The 20,657-nt window shown below is 38.9% G+C and overlaps 1 protein-coding gene across 9 annotated transcripts in view; it reads right to left on the bottom strand.

Annotated features, from left to right (window-relative positions):
- CHM (CHM Rab escort protein) overlaps positions 1-20,657 on the bottom strand; it is a 255,280-nt gene that overhangs the window by 60,140 nt on the left and 174,483 nt on the right. For all 9 annotated transcript variants that reach the window (XR_011998361.1, XM_026016746.2, XM_026016743.2 and 6 more), the window contains one exon: positions 401-505. Coding sequence is in view for 8 of the 9 variants with exons in the window: in XM_026016746.2 (XP_025872531.1) it covers positions 401-505 (105 nt within the window). In the remaining variant the exon portion in view is untranslated. The remainder of the gene's footprint in view (positions 1-400; positions 506-20,657) is intronic.

The raw sequence follows: 20,657 nt of genomic DNA on the forward strand, positions 1-20,657 counted from the left end.
CACCTGGACGGCTCAGGCAGTTAAGTTGCCTTTAGCTCAGGTCATAATCCCACATGGGGCTCCCTGCTCAGTGGCGAGTGTGCTTCTCCCTCTCCCTGCCCCTCCCCTCGTTTGTGGTCAGTCTCTCTCTCTCTCTCTCAAATAAATAAATAAAGTCTTAAAAAAAAAAGAAAGAAGGGTATGTGACCTTCAGACAAACCCCAGCTGATACTAATGAGTCAAACTTAGACTGGACTCCCCTACAATCAGACTCAGTGGATATATTGGATACATCTTTGGTTTGATACATATTTGCATCTAACTTTAAGAACACAGTTACACAGAAGTGTCAATATAATTACACAAGTAAATTTTCCAATGTTTCACCTTCCCTTGGACAGTAGGTGGAGGGGTGCCTTACCGGTATTGTACATGTGAGCATGTGTTCTCAGAAAAGTAACTGTCCTCCACAAGGAAATGCTTAGAGATTATTCTCTGACCAAACTGATCTATGATTGCTTTACATCTACAAAGAAGATAAACATAGCAAAAAAGTTCTCATTAATGATTACACCATTGAAAACTAATCACCTACAATTTTGAATCTAAAACCAATTTCTTGGAAGACAAAATTAAAAACAGTATACAATTTCACATTTTGACATAAAATTGACACTAAATTACAGAATATATCTTCTTGTTGCTATGTTGAAGTCTTTAAACTATAAGCATTGAATAGAATTTAAATATTTATTTTCAATGCCATTAATAAGAATAATGGTAGTACAACTATTATAGTATAAGCATAAGCTTTCTAATGTTTTGGAAGGCAGAAACTTTTCTTTTGTTTAGAAAATGGGTTTTTTCCCCCTTAAAAGATCTAAGAAAATGATTATTCTTATTAAATGTTATTTTCTCTTTTGTTTAAGAACAGCTATCTGGTCACGCATGTGATAATGTTTTAAACAAAAAAAGAGGGATAAAGCTTCTCTTAATACGTTTCTACTTCAAAGGATGAACACAAAAAGATTTCTTTCAAGTGCTATTCCTAAATAAGGAAAACACTTATGCACGGACATTATCAGGTCTCTGTCATATGGTATGTGTTGGGACAATGAATCATAAAGAATCCTCCATTGACCTTCTTTCAATGTGTCTAGATAAAAGGATGAAAATTAGAATCCATCTCCTTACAGTGCCAAAGTTATAAATGTACTTTATAGGGCTCATTATCCAAACTAATGGACTAAGGGCAACATCCTTGAAATGGACTTACCAGTACTGACAAAGCCAGTATGCAATATTTCAGGAATGACATGCAAATGCCTGCATGTTTGTCATATCTTTTTATTATGAAAATATCACAATTTACTTTTGTCACAGCTTCTCCTTTTGGGATCAGAATTATTTTATTAGAAATACATTTGTATGTTATTCAAAAAATGTGAGCAAATAATTTCAAACTTATAGCGTATTTTAAATACACTTATATAAATTAAAATATGCTACATCACTCTAAAAATAAGCCAAATAAGAGATGGTTACCAGGCATAAAGGCTTAAAAATAAAATGATGAACACCCAAGACCAACAGTGAGAAGAATTAAATCTGTATTTCCTAAGGGCAGATTATGATATGTTGATATTCTTGAATAAATTACATGCCACTGCTGTCAAGACAGACTGTGATATGTCATGATGTTAGATATACATAATATATATTTTAACCAATTAACTACATATTAATATATGTTATATTACACTATTATGTATGTGATTTTTTTCCCATCTCATCTCCAATTCCTTTCTCTTCCCCAGTTGTTTCTATGCATATGTCCTCACATTTCATTAAACTAGAGCTTTTGCCTTTTAAAATACTTAGCTAAATAGATATAAGGTATTTATACCTATAGTACTTTCCGAAATAATTATTTAAAAACTGAAAAATTACTTACTCAGTATCTTGTTTTAATATATTCACATATATTTTAAAATACAAGGTACTTTAGGCAATGCAGAAATCTGCTGATCCATCATTAAACTGAACCCTATTTGTCCTGGAACACTGACAAGCCTTTTTCTTACCTTTAAGTCAGAAACTATAGAAGTCAAGAGGGAATAATCTGGGCAGAAAAAAAAGGGTGTTATAATCTATATCTTGATAGGGATTTGGGATATTCAGATTTATCATTTATCAAAACTCAAGCTACTGAGCACTTAAGATTTGGGCACTTCACTGTATGTAAATTTTACATCAAAAGAAAAGACTATAAATAAATATTAAACTCTTATTAGTGAAAGGTATGCCAAAGTGTTTAGGGGAAATTGTACTGATATCTGGAATTTATCATGAAATCCTTAAAAAAGGTGAATGGATGGATAGAGGAATGAATATTTGGGTAGATACATGATTAAACAAGTAATATATTAAGATATTAATTATAGAATCTAGGTTGTAGATATATAAATATTCATCCTGAAATTCTCTCAAAATTGGTATAGATTTGAAACTTTTCATCGTAAAATGTTGGAATAAAATTGGTGGGGGTGAGGGAGTGGTGATAGTATACATCCTGGACTCTAGTCTAAGTCTTTGCAAAGGACTCCCATTTAAATAAACCACACCATTCAACTAGCCCTCAAGCTAGTGGAGAACTCCTTGTTTTACAGGCTTCTAAACACTAACAGGGCTGCTTTGGTGGTAGCTACACCTGATGACAGGTAGAAATTGGGTTCAGAAGTTATTGATATTAGAAAGAACTACTGGTACCACTCAAAAAGGAAGTATGGGTGCATGGGGATTAGGGAGTTCAATTATGCAAGGTCAATATACTAATAAATGTGCCTATTTCTATTTCATCTAGAAATGAAACAGTGATGAAACAGTGATTCTCAGAGAAAGAGGAAGAGGGAGCAAATCAGAATCACACCTGGGGGACTTTTTCAAATTATAAGTACCCCTGGAGATTCTGATAAACTCCCAAGTCCCAGGGAAGAATCACTGTTGAGCATGCCACTGCTACTGTAGTTTTAGTCTGGCTATGTAGAGAAAAGTCAAGAGCTATTGCTATCAAAAAAAAAAAAAAAAAAAAAAAGGTGATTTCTGCAAAAATTGATGTGATGATCACATATGCCCAATCTGGTAGATGATGGTAATACAACTCATCTGACAGTCTCACTCAGATGTACTAAGGCTCTAGGTCTGAGCAAGGCTGTTCAAACCAAAGCATGAAAAAAAACAAAAAAAAAACAAAGCATGTTTAAGTAAGGAGTAAAGATTTGTTTTCCCCTAAGATATTTGCCTTACTGTCATATATTAGGCCTAATTAGGAGAACAATGAAGAAAAGCAGATTGATTTGGGACCTAAACTTAGACTTCGTATTATAAAGATTAATATAAAAAATTTGATGGCATTTAAATAATGGAAAACAGCAAAATGAAAGAGTACTGCCAGAGACATTAAAACACTCTTCCACATAAACCTGAGGAAGCCATTAAATATTAACAGCATTCTGGATTTGAGGGCCTTGCTGAGCCTCATAAATATTAAACTGAGAAGGAACATGATAGGAGTTCTCAATGATACAGACACAAGGACCAGGCTGATCATAAGACTCACTGAGGCCAGACAGAACATTTCTAGAGCTGAGTTTTCTTTTTTTTTTTTTTTTTTTAAACTTTTATTTATTTATGATAGTCACAGAGAGAGAGAGAGAGAGGCAGAGACATAGGCAGAGGGAGAAGCAGGCTCCATGCACCGGGAGCCTGATGTGGGATTCGATCCTGGGTCTCCAGGATCGCGCCCTGGGCCAAAGGCAGGCGCCAAACCGCTGCGCCACCCAGGGATCCCTAGAGCTGAGTTTTCTAAATCAACAAATCACAACAGTTCTTCAATTCTTGGTTCAGTGACAAAGCAAAATGATAAGGAAGAAAACACTCAGCAAGATGTAAACTCTATCTGGAATTCAACCCAGAAGAGAACTATAACATTATAAGAGGTATCTAATCTCTATGATCTTCAGAATACCCCAACTAACTCTATGATAAGAAATGCAGAAATCACATGAAATAATAAAAATAAAAAACACATTAAGAAAGTTAGAAGATCCCCAATCATTGAAGGAGACAAAATAATTCTATTCATTATGCCCTTCCATGCTTTCTAAAACACATTATTTCAAATGTTACCTCTTCAATAAAACCATTCCAAAATGCTTATCATTCATTTTTCTTGGGTAAAAATCCACTCCAGTAGTTTGAAATACCATTAACAGATAGATAACCCCAAATCTATGGTTCTCCGTTCTGACCAATCCCAAGCTCTGTATCCATATTTTTAACTGTGTCTAATCTATTCCTTTCTGGATAGACTCCAAACCTTTCTTAAACATAGCATACCCCAAACTGAGTTCATCATGACTCCTCACCTGTTTCCCTTCTTGGAGTATCTATCTCATGTAATGACATGCCCAGCAGTTAGCTTCCCTAGCTTAGAAACTTTCTTTCCGTATCTCATCTACTCAATTTTGATCCCCCTTTATAAAGATCTCTTGAAGCTAGCTTCTTCTCTTCATCTCTACTGCCTTATACTTGTGTTTAATAAGATAATGGACTGCTAGCAAGTCCGTAGCTCATTTGTCTAAAGGTAAATGATGGCATAACAATCATGTGCCAAGCACTGTTTATGTATACAATGGAATATTACTCAGCCATTAGAAACGACAAATACCCACCATTTGCTTCGACATGGATGGAACTGGAGGGTATTATGCTGAGTGAAATAAGTCAATCAGAGAAGGACAAACATTATATGGTCTCATTCATTTGGGGAATATAAAAAATAGTGAAAGGGAATAAAGGGGAAAGGAGAAAAAATGAGTGGGAAATATCAAAAAGGGAGACAGAACATGAAAGATTCCTACCTCTGGGAAACGAACTAGGGGTGGTGGAAGGGGAGGTGGGTGGGGGTGACTGGGTGATGGACACTGAGGTGGACACTTGACGGGATGAGCACTGGGTGTTATTCTATATGTTGGCAAATTGAACACCAATAAAAGATAAATTTAAATAAAAAAAACTGTTTTAAGATACAAGAATAAAAATATCTTATCCTTAAGGAGCTCCCAATGTAATGAAGATTCAGACACAGGCAATTATAAGACAATGCCCAAGTCCAGGGATAAGAAATAAGGACAGGACATCATGAGATTACTAAAGGAAGATACCTAAGTTTAGGAAGCAAAGGTGGAATATCAGGGAATACTCCTCAGAGAAAAGTGTTAACATTACCGGCTTTTAAAGGATGAAAACTAGCTAAGCAAGCAAATAAGAACATTTCAGGCAGAAGGGCAGCATTTGAAGGAGTACATAGGCAAATAAGAAAGTACAGGAAACCACATACAGTTTAGTGTTAAATAACAATAAAATGGAAGCAGGGAGAGAAGAGAGATGAGCTTACAGAGGCAGGCAGAGGCCAGATCCTACAGCCTCACATGTCATATAAAAGGGTCTTACAACTTTATTCAGAAGTGATATAAAGACACTGAAGCTTTTTACACAGGAAGGGGCAGAGCTAGATCTGCAGAGTGAAAGATTTCAATGTGTAATTATCTCATTCACTTATTTTTTCTTCAATGTCCCCCAGCGGACTCTGAGCTCCATACGAACAAAGACCATGATTGTCTTGTTCTCGGCTATATTCTTAGTGTCTGGGACACAAAAACAACTAATACTTGTTGCATGGATGGCTGAATGGATGGAAAGACAATGGAAGTATTCTGTGCATGTAAACAGTGTGAAGACAAAACCAAAGATTCACAACCTTTGATTTAGGAGGTAAAAGAATCTCTTATCATCAAAGTGCTTCTTCTAAAATCAGTGCCAGAATTAATAACTTAAAGTAGCAAATCTAATCTTGTTATATATCCACTTAAAACCACCACTGATTACAGTCCAAACTCCTTAGCTTGGGCACAGATGGATCTTCAGGATATATCTCCTCCATGGGATTCCAAAATATCCAATTACATTAATTGCAACTAGCTAACATGTATTGAGCTGCTACTTAGTGTAACAAATGGTTCTACCTGCTTTATCTGTTAATAATCATAATAACCAAATGAGGTACTTACTGTCATGTCCCACTTTATACAGAAACTGGAGCACAGGGAGGTTAAACAACTTTTAAAGTCCATTCATTTAGTAAGTGGGGAAGCCAGGATATAGATCCAGGTCTATTTGACTTTAGAGACTACACTGTTTACTGCTCTCTTTGTACACAAAGACAAGGTCCATGTTTTATTCATCTCATTACTCCTGTAGAAACTAGCATGGAGGTTGGAGGTTGTGCAGGTTAAATGTATAGAATATTATCACTGCTATTTTGCAAATGAGACATGCTAAAATCAGAAATGCAGCAATTTTCCTATAATGACCAATGGTAGTAAGAACAGTCATCTCATACTTGCTCTAACATACCATTCATTACTAACTTTCAAGGATCTGGAAAAGGTATGATTATTCCTGACATCAGAGAAAAGATATCTCTAAGAAATAGTCACAGCAGGAATTCTAGTAAGTGAGATAGCTAAAAGTACAAAAGAAGTAATTAGATTCAGACTACTGGTTATAGACATATCTGGTCCAAGATCATTCACACTCTACCCCTGTATCAAATACTATACTGTTAAATGGCCAAATTTACCTTATAGGAGTTTTCCAGTCAGCACGGCTGCAAAGAAAAAGAAAGCTGCTCAACAAGAGCAGTATTTCCAGAAACAGTTAATAGAGGGGTTCAGTATTAGAATTTAGTGACAGGGTATAGAAAAGAACTGCTGATAACCTATGTCCTTGAAAATTGAAAAGCAGAGTCAATGGAGCAAAGAAAGCACAGTCAATGCGGCTCTCAGGAAAAGCAAACTAAGTAAAAATGAAAAATAAGATCTGAAAATAAGGTTAATATTCTATATTTCTTTGTTCAAAGTTTGTACAATACTTTGATGTGTAATCACCACACTGAATTCAATGTTATGATCATTTATGCTTCTACAGCTTTCCTCAATGGATGATGAAAAGAAAGCACCAAAGACTATCATCAGTTTTTTAAGATTCATTCATTCATTTAACACATAGCTACTGAGTATAATGCGTGATAGGAACCTGCTTTGTTTCTGGACGTATAGTAGTGAGTTCCTGCCTTTTCTTACATGGAACTAACAATCATACAAGGGGACCTGGCTCACGGGGCCTAGCAGAGCATTCTGATATAGTTTGTAGAATCAGAAAATAAACATAGACCTTAGAACTCAAGCATGAGTAGTTTTTAATTACATCAAAGGGGATGCCGAGTGTTCCACACAGAAAAACAGGGAAAGAGAGGCAATCTAAGACCATAAGGAGACAAATGCAAATCTTTGCTGATGTATTAATATTCTAATTACACATAGAATAAACAATTAGTTAAGTCAACCTGGATTCCTTAAAAAGAAATATATGCTGGATATATTGCTGGATACATGCTGGATAAATATAAGTTCAAGATTTTTCCCTCAACAAATTTTCCCTCACTTTATATTCGAGTCCTGATAACTCCTATTGATGTAGGAAACAAAGGCAAAAGAAATGTCACTTAAATTTAAATCTTTGCAGCTTGCAGCCCACTGATAGGTACCTGAAACATTCAGAGCATGACATTCCTCAAGGAACTCCGGGCTGCCTTAGCACCTTATGCTAAAAAGTAACCTTATCTTGGCAGCAGTTGGCCCTCAAGGTCCTGAAAACCTTGATTCCAGATTCTTTGGAGACTTGCACTGTTCCTAATCCCCACTAATTAAAAAGTATACAATTAGTCTTTCCTTACAAACACAGTATAGCTCTTTCTGCCCACAGGTCCTGTCTCATAAATAGGGAAGCGGTTAAGGTATATGCAGGAGAGATAGGAGACCCCTGACACCTCTGAAACTATTCCTGGCAGGTGGAGATGCTGAGACAGAGCTAAACAAAAGATAAGGGAACAAACCAAGAGGACACAACAATCTCAAAATAATAAAAATAAAAAACAAGCTTCCCAGTCAGTTCTCAATAAAAGACTGCCACTGAAATCCCTCAAAGGCAACACATTAGGGTCCTTTCCCACTCTAGAGAGCTAAAAAGCTCTCTATTTTCTTTCTGTTCTCACCTTCACTTAATAAACTTTCACTTCACTTCACCCTTTTGGGTTCATGAGATTCATTCTTTGACTCTGTGAGATAAGAACCCTGCAATCCTACAAAACTATTACTGGTAGTTCTCTTAAGTATTTGATTTTGAATATGAAAGTAGTATTTGGGAGAGATAAATTAGCCCGAGTTCAACTTTAATCAATGCTACTTTTAGATATTTATTTATTTTTTTAAAGATTTTGTTTATTTATTCATGAGAGACACAGACAGAGAGAGAGGCAGAGACACAGGCAGAGGGAGAAGCAGGCTCCATGCAGGGAGCCCGACGCAGAACTCGATCCTGGGTCTCCAGGATCTGGCCCTGGGCTGAAGGCGGCACTAAACCACTGAGCCACCCGGGCTGCCCTACCTTTAGATATTTAGAGAAACTATTTGACTTGACAGAATAGGATTTTGATTACAAAGGTAAAAATTATAAATTTGGTGATTATTAGTGAAGGTATGAATTTATAATTTTTAAGTATTGGTGGTCTCTTAAACAAAACTTTTAAAAGATCACTTAAGCAATATACTATCGTGAGAATACCGTAGATACCATGAATACTATGAATGTGGGTCAAATTTAAAAATTGTTCCACTATTAAGGAAGTAAATAATCATGGCTTGGAATAAATGTTCAAGTAAAAGAATCACAAGCAGAATCCAAAATGACTGTATCTTAAGCAACCAAAATGGACAATAAAAAAATATTCATTGGAAAACTGGAAGTCTAATAAAAAAATAATACAATAGTCTCAATAGACATTTTGCTATTTCATTTATATCTATCGAAGTTTTTTTTTTTATTTCTCACTGGGACTGAGGATTACCTAGTATGTAAGAATGGTCTACATTTAAGCTTATACAACATGTTAGGATAATTTACTTATAAATGTCAAGGAAAATCTAAGTACTTTTATTAACACAATCAAAGCACATTACATAAGGAAGGCAACTCACCGATTATTGGAGAGTCCATCTAACTCATCTTACAGATCTTTATGGCCCAGAGAAAAGTGACTCACTCACTGTCATTCACAGCAGTGATGGAGTTCCAGGTCTTCCCTCATTCAAGGGCTACTGGACCCTGCATGCCTTAGGAGTTATTGGACAGTAATTATTATGTTTGAGGTCTTTCCATGAAGACATAAAAGTAAATGTTAAATAAGTAGTGGTATGTCTGCTATTTAAAATTCAGGAAAAGGGGGATCCCTGGGTGGCGCAGCAGTTTAGCGCCTGCCTTTAGCCCAGGGTGCGATCCTGGAGACCCGGATCGAATCCCACGTCGGGCTCCCGGTGCATGGAGCCTGCTTCTTCCTCTGCCTGTGTCTCTGCCTCTCTTTCTCTCTGTGACTATCATAAATAAATAAAAATTAAAAAAAAAAATTCAGGAAAGGAGCTTGACTGAGACATAGCAGAAGGAACCTAGACTTCTCTCTTCCCTCAAACACAACTAGTTAACTATCAAATCATTCTGAATATGCAAGAAACTGACCTGAGGACTGGCAGAATAAACTCCACAACAAAAGGGAGAGAAGAGGCCACATCCGGGAAGGTAGGAAACAGAGTCCTGGTTTGGGAAGAAAGGGATCATGCATCACAGGTGCAGTGGAGGGGAGGGAGCCCTGGTTGCACAGAAAGGTGAGAGAGAGGGGAGCACACAGAGAAGTTCACAAGGAGAATACTTCCCCAAAGCCACTGGTTGGGAAAATGAGAGGGGCTTATTTTTGTGAGTTTTTACAACTAGCTGGGCTCAAAGACTGCAGTTTTAGAGGACTTTGGGATTTCCTGAGATAGAGCCCTGAGGGCATCACCCTATACCTGGAAATATGGCAGGCAAACAGCCTGAGAGCAGAGAGCTCATCTGAGGATCACCTAAGGCCCAAGAGGGAGAGACTGTTCTCTCTTCTTTGAGCACATGTGTTGAGAGGTGGCATTCACAGATACACCTTTCCTCCTCTCTGGACAAAAAAAGAGCCAGCAGTTGCCGTTACCCCCCAGCATAGGCAGAGACACCTCCTGAGAGCTTCTTGCCCCCAACTGGCTCTTTAGTCTACTTGCTCCAAATCCCATTCCTCTGCATTCTATGCAACTGCCCTTCTCAGTCAAACCTGCATGTCTTCCAGCAGCGAGACTCTCCTCCAGAAAACCAGAACAGGCTCCTGTCATAGCACTTCCCTAAAGTTTGGAATTTTAAAAGTCTGCACGCTTAATGTCCACAATAGCCAAAATATGGAAAGAACCCAGATGTCCACCAACAGACAAATGGATAAAGAACAGGTGGTATATACAATAGAATATTGCTCAGCCATCAAAAAGAGTGAAATTTCACCATTTCCAGCAACATGGATGGAACTAGAGGGTATTATGCTAAGTGAAATAAGTCAGCCAGAGAAAGACAAATATATGATTTCATTCATACGTGGGATTTCAGAAACAAAACAAATGAATATATGGGAAGGGAAGGAAAAATAAAATCAGACAAAAATCAGAGAGGGACACAAACCTTCAGAGACTCTTGACAACAGGAAACAAACTGAGGGTTGTTGGAGGGGAGGTGGGTTGGGATGGGGTAACTGGGTGATGGGCATTAAGGAGCCCACTTGATATAATGAAAACTGGGTATTATATGCAAATGATGAATCACTAAACTCTACCTCTGAAACTAATAATATATGTTAATTAATTGATTTTAAATATAAATAAAATAAAAGTCTGTATGCTTGCTGGAAGAGAGTCCAAAGTGTACTGTACTGCTCCAGGCAGACAAGAAACACAGAGAAAGTATGAGAATGGTGATCTGAAAAATGTTTGGAACTCATGAGGAGGGGAGATTATTTACTCTTCTGGAAGTCGTTCCCTGAGAGTGGTAAGCACTGAGACTCCTCTCTGGGGATAAAGGAGCTAGTGGCACCATTTCCCTTCCCAGCCTCTCAGTATAAGCAAGTTTTAGTAAACAGCACAGTGCCAATACTGGCTGACTAACCTGTTTATACCAAGTCCCAACCTCCTGCACTGTGCTAGTACCATTTTCTCAGATAAGTGTGCCTAAGTCCCAGCAAAGAAGGCCTCTTCCCCATAAGACCAGCAGAAAATCTTACAAATACCACATTTCCCAGAGTTCTGCAAGGCTTCAGTTCTAGCAGATGTAGCATCAGGTCTAATTTAACAAGCAGAACAGAACACACCTAGTTAAAACTTGCCATATTCAGCCTAAGGACCAAACAATCCCCACTACAGGCAAGGAGAGCCTCTGAAGATGACTGGCCTGAAGGACAGGGCAGCCAAAGCACAGCAGCTAAGTGAAACCCAGCACATGCCAGAAATACTCCCTGAAGCACCAGGTCCAGGACACTATATGACCTCTTCTTCATAAAGCCTTTACTCTTAGGAATAGGACACATAATGGGCTTTTCAAACAAACAAGAAGACAGAGACTTAGATAAAATGCCAAGATACAGAAATTCATCCCAAATGAAACAACAAGAAAAGATCATGGCCAGAGACTTATTTGAAATACATAAATATGCCTGCATGGGGGGCAGCCCAGGTGGCTCAGCGATTTAGTGCCCCCTTCAGCCCCGGTGAGGTCCTGGAGATCAGCGATCGAGTCCCATGTCAGGCTCCCTGCATGGAATGGAGATGGAGCCTGCTTCTCCCTCTGCCTATGTCTGTATCTCTCTCTCTCTCTCTCTCTCATGAATAAATAAATATTTTTTAAAAAATATACAGACTTCATGGAGGCCCTTACCACACAGATAAAAGCTAATTACCTGGAATAAAAATGCAATAACTAAGATTTTAATCAGACAGGATATAATGACCAGGAGGATGAAGCAGCACAGAAACAAATATGTGATATGGAAGACAGAACAATGGAAAATCATGAAACTAAACCAAAGAGAGAAAAAAGAATTATGGATCATGACACTAGACTTAGGGAACTCAGTGGATTCATCAAACATAAATACACTTATAGCACTGGAGTCCCAGAAGAAGAGTGAGCAAAGTGAACATAAGGTTTATTTGAGGAAATAATAGATGAAAACTTCCCTAATCCAGGGAAGGAAAGCGATATCCAGATCCAGGAGACAGAGAGAACTCCTATCAAAACCAGTAAAAGCAAGCCAACATCAAAATATATTATAAATTTGCAAAATACGGTGATAAAGAAAAAAATCCAAAAAGCAGCAGGACAAAAGGTCTCTAACATACAAAGGAAGAAGACCCATAAGGCTAGCTGTAGATCTCTCCACAGAAACGTGACAAGCCAGAAGGGAGGGACATGATAAATTAAAAGTGTGGAATAGGAAAAATCTGCAGCCAAGAATGCTCTATCCAGCAAGGCTATCATTCAGAATGGAAAGAGAGAGTTTCCCACACAAACAAAAACTAAAGGAATTCATGACCACTAAACCAGCCCTACAAGAATATTAAAGGGAGCTCTTTGAATGCGGAGGAAAGACCAGAAATGACAAAGACTAAAAAAGAATAGAGAAAGTCTCCAGAAAGAATGACAAAACAAATAATAAAATGGCACTAAATTCATACCTACCAATAGTTACTCTGAATGTAAATGGACTAAATGCACCAATATAAAGATACAGCGTGTCAGAATGGATTAACAACTAAGAAGCATCTATATGCTGCCATAAGAGACTCATTTTAGACATAAAGACGTCTGCAGATTGACAGTGAAGGGATGGAGAAACATTTCTCAGGCATAATGGAAGTAAAAAGAAAGCTAGAGTAGCAATACTGATATCAGACAAATGAGATTTTACTACAAAGACTTTAATTTTTTTTTAATTTTTTTATTTATGATAGTCACAGAGAGAGAGAGAGAGGCAGAGACACAGGCAGAGGGAGAAACAGGCTCCATGCACCGGGAGCCCGATGTGGGATTCGATCCCGGGTCTCCAGGATCGCGCCCTGGGCGAAAGGCAGGCGCCAAACCGCTGCGCCACCCAGGGATCCCTACAAAGACTTTAAAAGATTAAACAAGAGAGGAGGGGCAAGATGGCGGAAGAGTAGGGTCCCCCAAAAATTACCTAGATAACTTTCAAATCATTCTGAAAATCTACGAATTCGGTCTGAGATTTAAAGAGAGACCAGCTGGAATGCTACAGTGAGAAGAGTTCAGGCTTCTATCAAGGTAGGAAGACGGGGAAAAAGAAATAAAGAAACAAAAGGCATCCAAGGGGGAGGGGCCCCACGTGGAGCTGGGCGAAGGCCAGGGCAAGTAGCCCCAGGACGGGAAAGCCCCGACCCGGAGAAGCAGGAGCTTCACCAACCTTCCTGGGCGGAAAGGCACTCGCAGGGAGTTAGAGGAGGACCCAGGAGGGCGGGGATGCCCTCAGGCTCCCGGGGACAATAACAGACACCTGCTAACCCAGGAGAGTGCGCCGAGCTCCCTAAGGGCTGCAGCGCGCACGGCGGGACCCGGAGCAGCTCAGAGGGGCTCGGGGGCGGCTCCGCGGAGGGGGCTGCGCAGCCGGGAGCGCGAATCCAACAGCGCAGGCGCCAAAGCACAGGGTGCCAGGACACAGCCCAGGATCCGGCGTCCCCCCGGGACAGGCAGAGACCTGGAGGACCCAGGACAGCAAGGACGCTCCTGCCCCAAGCTGAGCAGATCAGCGGCCCCGCACTGGAGCCCCCAGGCCCTGCAGACGGAGAGCCCCGGAGTTACTGCGGGGGCTGAATCCAGGTTTCCAGAGTTTCCCCCCGGCACGGTGGCTGTTCCTCCTGGGGCCTCACGGGGTAAACAACCCCCACTGAGCCCTGCACCAGGCACGGGGCAGAGCAGCTCCCCCAAGTGCTAACACCTGAAAATCAGCACAGCAGGCCCCTCCCCCAGAAGACCAGCTAGATGGGCAAGTTCCAGAGGAAGTCAAGGGACTTAAAGAATACAGAATCAGAAGATACTCCCCCGTGTTTTTTGTTCTTTTTGTTTTGTTTTGTTTTTCTTTCTTTTTGATTTCTGATTGCTTCCCCCACCCCTTTTTTTTTCTTTCTTTCTTTTTCTTTCTCTTTTTCTTCTTTTTCCCCTTTTTTTCTTCTCTTTTTTCTTTTTCTCTTTTCTTTCTTTCTCTCTCTTTTTCTCCTTTTCCCAATGCAACATGTTTTTGGCCACTCTGCACTGAGCAAAATGACTAGAAGGAAAACCTCACCTCAAAAAAAAGAATCAGAAACAGTCCTCTCTCCCACAGAGTTACAAAATCTGGATTAGAATTCAATGTCAGAAAGCCAATTCAGAAGCACTATTATACAGCTACTGGTGGCTCTAGAAAAAACCATAAAGGACTCAAGAGACTCCATGACTGCAGAATTTAGATCCAATCAGGCAGAAATTAAAAATCAATTGAATGATATGCAATCCAAGCTACAAGTCCTAACGACGAGGCTTAATGAGGTGGAAGAACGAGTGAGTGACACAGAAGACAAGTTGATGGCAAGGAGGGAAACTGAGGAAAAAAGAGACAGACAATTAAAAGACCATGAAGACAGATTAAGGGAAATAAACAACAGCTTGAGGAAGAAAAACCTACGTTTTATTGGGGTTCCTGAGGGCGCCGAAAGGGACAGAGGGCCAAAATATGTATTTGAACAAATCCTAGCTGAAAACTTTCCGAATCTGGTAAGGGAAACCGGCTTTCAGATCCAGGAAATAAAGAGATCCCCACTAAAATCAATAAAAACCTTTCAACACCTCGACATTTAGTAGTGAAGCTTGCAAATTCCAAAGATAAGGAGAAGATCCTTAAAGCAGCAAGAGACCAGAAATCCCTGACTTATATGGGGAGGAATATTAGGGTAACAGCAGACCTCTCCACAGAGACCTGGCAGGCCAGAAAGGGCTGGCAGGATATATTCAGGGTCCTAAATGAGAAGAACATGCAACCAAGAATACGTAATCGAGCAAGGCTCTCCTTCAAAATGGAAGGAGACATAAAGAGCTTCCAAGACAGGCAGGAACTGAAAGAATATGTGACCTCCAAACCATCTCTATAAGAAATTTTAAGGGGGACTCTTAAAATTCCCCTTTAAGAAGAAGTTCAGTGGAACAATCCACAAAAACAAGGACTGAATAGATATCATGATGACACTAAACTCATATGTTTCAATAGAAACTCTGAACGTGAACGGATTTAATGACCCCATCAAAAGGCGCAGGGTTTCAGACTGGATAAAAAAACAGGACCCATCTATTTGCTGTCTACAAGAGACTCATTTTAGACAGAAGGACACCTACCACCTGAAAATAAAAGGTTGGAGAACCATTTACCATTCAAATGGTCCTCAAAAGAAAGCAGGGGTAGCCATCCTCATATCAGATAAACTAAAATTTACCCCGAAGACTATAGTGAGAGATGAAGAGGGACACTATCTCATACTTAAAGGATCTATCCAACAAGAGGACTTAACAATCCTCAATATATATGCCCCGAATGTGGGAGCTGCCAAATATTTAAACCAATTAATAACCAAACTGAAGAAATACTTTGAAAATAATACACTTATACTTGGTGACTTCAATCTAGCTCTTTCTACCCTCGATAGGTCTTCTAAGCACAACATCTCCAAAGAAACGAGAGCTTTAAATGATACACTGGACCACATGGATTTCACAGATATCTACAGAACTTTACATCCAAACTCAACTGAATACACATTCTTCTCAAGTGCACATGGAACTTTCTCCAGAAAAGACCACATACTGGGTCACAAATCGGGTCTGAACCGATACCAAAATACTGGGATCGTCCCCTGCATATTCTCAGACCATAATGCCTTGAAATTAGAGCTAAATCACAAGAAGTTTGGAAGGACTTCAAACACATGGAGGTTAAGGACCATCCTGCTAAAAGATGAAAAGGTCAACCAGGAAATTAAGGAAGAATTAAAAAGATTCATGGAAACTAATGAGAATGTAGATACAACCGTTCAAAATCTTTGGGATGCAGCAAAAACAGTCCTGAGGGGGAAATACATCACAATAGAAGCATCCATTCAAAAACTGGAAAGAACTCAAATACAAAAGCTCACCTTACACAGAACGGAGCTAGAGAAAAAGCAGCAAATGGACCCCACCCCCAGCAGAAGAAGACAGATAATTAAAATTCGAGCAGAACTAAATGAAATCGAGACCAAAAGAACTGTGGAACAGATCAACAGAACCAGGAGTTGGCTCTTTGAAAAGAATTAATAAGAGAGATAAACCATTAGCCAACCTTATTAAAAAGAAGAGAGAGAAGACTCAAATTAATAAAATCATGAATACGAAAGGAGAGATCACTTCCAACACCAAGGAAATACAAACGATTTTAATAACATATTATGAACAGCTATACGCCAATAAATTAGGCAATCTAGAAGAAATGGACGCATTCCTGGAAAGCCACAAACTACCAAAACTGGAGCAGGAAGAAATAGAAAACCTGAACAGGCCAATAACCAGGGAGGAAATTGAAGCAGTCATCAAAAACCTCCCAAGACACAAGAGTCCAGGGCCAGATGGCTTCCCAGGGGAATAATATCAAACGTTTAAAGAAGAACTCATACCTATTCTACTAAAGCTGTTTGGAAAGATAGAAAGAGATGGAGTACTTCCAAATTCGTTCTATGAGGCCAGCATCACCTTAATTCCGAAACTAGACAAAGACCCCACCAAAAAGGAGAATTACAGACCAATATCCCTGATGAACATGGATGCAAAAATTCTCAACAAGATACTAGCCAATAGGATCCAACAACACATTAAGAAAATTATTTACCACGACCAAGTAGGATTTATCCCCGGGACACAAGGCTGGTTCAACACTTGTAAACCCATCAACTGATTCATCATATCAGCAAGAGAAAAACCAAGAACCATGTGATCCTCTCATTAGATGCAGAGAAAGCATTTGACAAAATAGAGCATCCATTCCTGATCAAAACTCTTCAGAGTGTTGGGGTAGAGGGAACTTTCCTCGACATCTTAAAAGCCATCTATGAAAAGCCCACAGCAAATATCATTCTCAATGGGGAAGCACTGGGAGCCTTTCCCCTAAGATCAGGAACAAGACAGGGATGTCCACTCTCACCACTGCTATTCAACATAGTACTGGAAGTCCTCGCCTCAGCAATCAAACAACAAAAAGACACTGAAGGCATTCAAATTGGCAAAGAAGAAGTCAAACTCTCCCTCTTCGCCGATGACATGATACTCTACATAGAAAACCCAAAAGCCTCCACCCCAAGATTGCTAGAACTCATACAGCAATTTGGTCACGTGGCAGGATACAAAATCAATGCCCAGAAAGCAATGGCATTTCTCTACACTAACAATGAGACTGAAGAAAGAGAAATTAAGGAGTCAATCCTATTTACAATTGCACCCAAAAGCATAAGATACCTAGGAATAAACCTAACCAAAGAGGTAAAGGATCTATACCCTAAAAACTATAGAACACTTCTGAAAGAAATCGAAGAAGACACAAAGAGATGGAAAAATATTCCATGCTCATGGAATGGGAGAATTAATATTGTGAAAATGTCAATGTAACCCAGGGCAATTTACACGTTTAATGCAATCCCTATCAAAATACCATGGACTTTCTTCAGAGAGTTAGAACAAATTATTTTTAGATTTGTGTGGAATCAGAAAAGACCCCGAATAGCCAGGGGAATTTTAAGAAAGAAAACCATAGCTGGGGCATCACAATGCCAGATTTCAGGTTGTACTACAAAGCTGTGGTCATCAAGACAGTGTGGTACTGGCACAAAAACAGACACATAGATGAATGGAACAGAATAGAGAACCCAGAAGTGGACCCTGAACTGTATGGTCAACTAATATTCGATAAAGGAGGAAAGACTATCCATTGGAAGAAAGACAGTCTCTTCAATAAATGGTGCTGGGAAAATTGGACATCCACATGCAGAAGAATGAAACTGGACCACTCTCTTTCACCATACACAAAGATAAACTCAAAATGGATGAGAGATCTAAATGTGAGACAAGATTCCATCAAAATCCTAGAGGAGAACACAGGCAACACCCTTTTTGAACTTGGCCACAGTAACTTCTTGCAAGATACATCCACAAAGGCAAAAGAAACAAAAGCAAAAATGAACTATTGGGACTTCATCAAGATAAGAAGCTTTTGCACAGCAAAGGATAGAGTCACAAAACTAAAAGACAACCTACAGAATGGGAGAAGATATTTGCAAATGACGTATCAGATAAAGGGCTAGTTTCCAAGATCTTTAAAGAACTTATTAAACTCAACACCAAAGAAACAAACAATCCAATCATGAAATGGGCAAAAGAGATGAACAGAAATCTCACAGAGGAAGACAAGGACATGGCCAACATGCACATGAGAAAATGCTCTGGATCACTTGCCATCAGGGAAATACAAATCCAAACCACAATGAGATACCACCTCACACCAGTGAGAATGGGGAACATTAACAAGGCAGGAAACCACAAATGTTGGAGAGGATGTGGAGAAAAGGGAACCCTCTTACACTGTTGGTGGGAATGTGAACTGGTGCAGCCACTCTGGAAAACTGTGTGGAGGTTTCTCAAAGAGTTAAAAATAGACCTGCCCTACGACCCAGCAAATGCACTGTTGGGGATTTACCCCAAAGATACAGATGCAATGAAACGCCGGGACACCTGTACCCCGATGTTTCTAGCAGCAATGTCCACAATAGCCAAACTGTGGAAGGAACCTCAGTGTCCATCGAAAGATGAATGGATAAAGAAGATGTGGTTTATGTATAGAATGGAATATTACTCAGCTATGAGAAACGACAAATACCCACCATTTGCTTCAACGTGGATGGAACTGGAGGGCATTATGCTGAGTGAAGTAAGTCAATCGGAGAAGGACAAGCAGTGTATGTTCTCATTCATTTGGGGAATATAAATAATAGTGAAAGGGAATATAAAGGAAGGGAGAATAAATGTGTCGGAAATATCAGGAAGGGAGACAGAACATAAAGACTCCTAACACTGGGAAACGAACTGTGGGTGGTGGAAGGGGAGGAGGGCGGGAGGTGGAGGGAAATGGGTGACGGGCACTTAGGGGTCACTTGACAGGATGAGCACTGGGTGTTTTTCTGTATGTTGGTAAATTGAACACCAACAGAAATTAATTTATTAAAAAAAACAAAAACAAAGTAATACTAGAAAATGTTTGCAAATGGATGGTAATAAAACATCACCTATCCAAAAAAATAAAATAAAATAAAAAATAAAAGATTAAACAACTAGATATTTATACTTCCAACTAGAGAGCACCCAAATATATAAAACTAATAACAAACATAAAGGAACTTACTGATAATAATACAGCAATAGTAGGGACTTTAATACTCCACTTACAGGAATGGGTGGATCTAAGCAGAAAATCAACAAGGGAACAGTGGCTTTGAAAGACACACTGGACAAGATGGACTTGATTTCAGAACATTTTATCCTAAAGCAGAATACACATTCATTTTGCGTACATATGAGACATTCTCCACAACAGATCACTGGGTCAAATTAAGATTCAACAAATAAAAAAAATTGAAATCATACCATGCATGTTTTCAGATCATAACCCTATGAAACTTGAAGAAAACCATAAGGAAAAAATATGTAATGACCAGAGAAACATGGAGTTTAAAGAACATGCTATTAAAGAATGAATGGGTCAAACAGGAAATCAAAGAAGAAATAAAAAAATACATGGAAACAAATGAAAACACAGGGATCTAAAACCTTTGGGATGCAGCAAAAGCAGTCACAAGAAGGATATACCAATACAGACCTACCTCAAGAAGCAAGAAAAATTTCAAATAACCTAACCTCACACCTAATGGACCTAGAAAAAGAACAAATGACGCCTAAAGCCATCAGAAGAAGATAAATACTAAGGACTGGAGCAGAAATAAATGATATAGAAAAAACAACAGAAAAACGCAAAGAGGAGCTAGTTCTTTGAAAAAATTTTTAAAAATTGGTAACTCCTACCCAGACTTATCATAGACAAAAGAGAAAGCTCTGTAATAAATAAAATAACAAATGAGCGAGGAAAAACAGCAACTGACACCAAAGAAATACAAATTATAAGAGAATAGTATGAAAAACTATATGCCCACAAATTGGACAGCCTGGAAGAAACAAATTCATAGAAACATATAAACTACCAAAACTGAAAAAAAAAATGATCATGTCCAATAACCGGCACAGAAATTGAGTCAGTAATAAAAAATCTCCAAAAAACAAAAGTCCAGGGCCAGGGGGCTTCCCAGCGGAATTCTAACAAACACTTAAAAAAGAGTTACTATCTACTCTTCTCAAACCATTATATAAAACAGAAATTGAAGGAGAACTTCCAAATTCAGTTTATGAGGCCAGCATTACCCTGATTCCAAAACCAAACTAAGACTCCACTAATAAAGAAAACTATAGTTCATCCCTGATGAACATAGATTAAAAGA

The sequence above is a fragment of the Vulpes vulpes genome, chromosome X, assembly GCF_048418805.1.
Source record: "Vulpes vulpes isolate BD-2025 chromosome X, VulVul3, whole genome shotgun sequence".
Lineage (NCBI taxonomy): Eukaryota > Metazoa > Chordata > Mammalia > Carnivora > Canidae > Vulpes > Vulpes vulpes.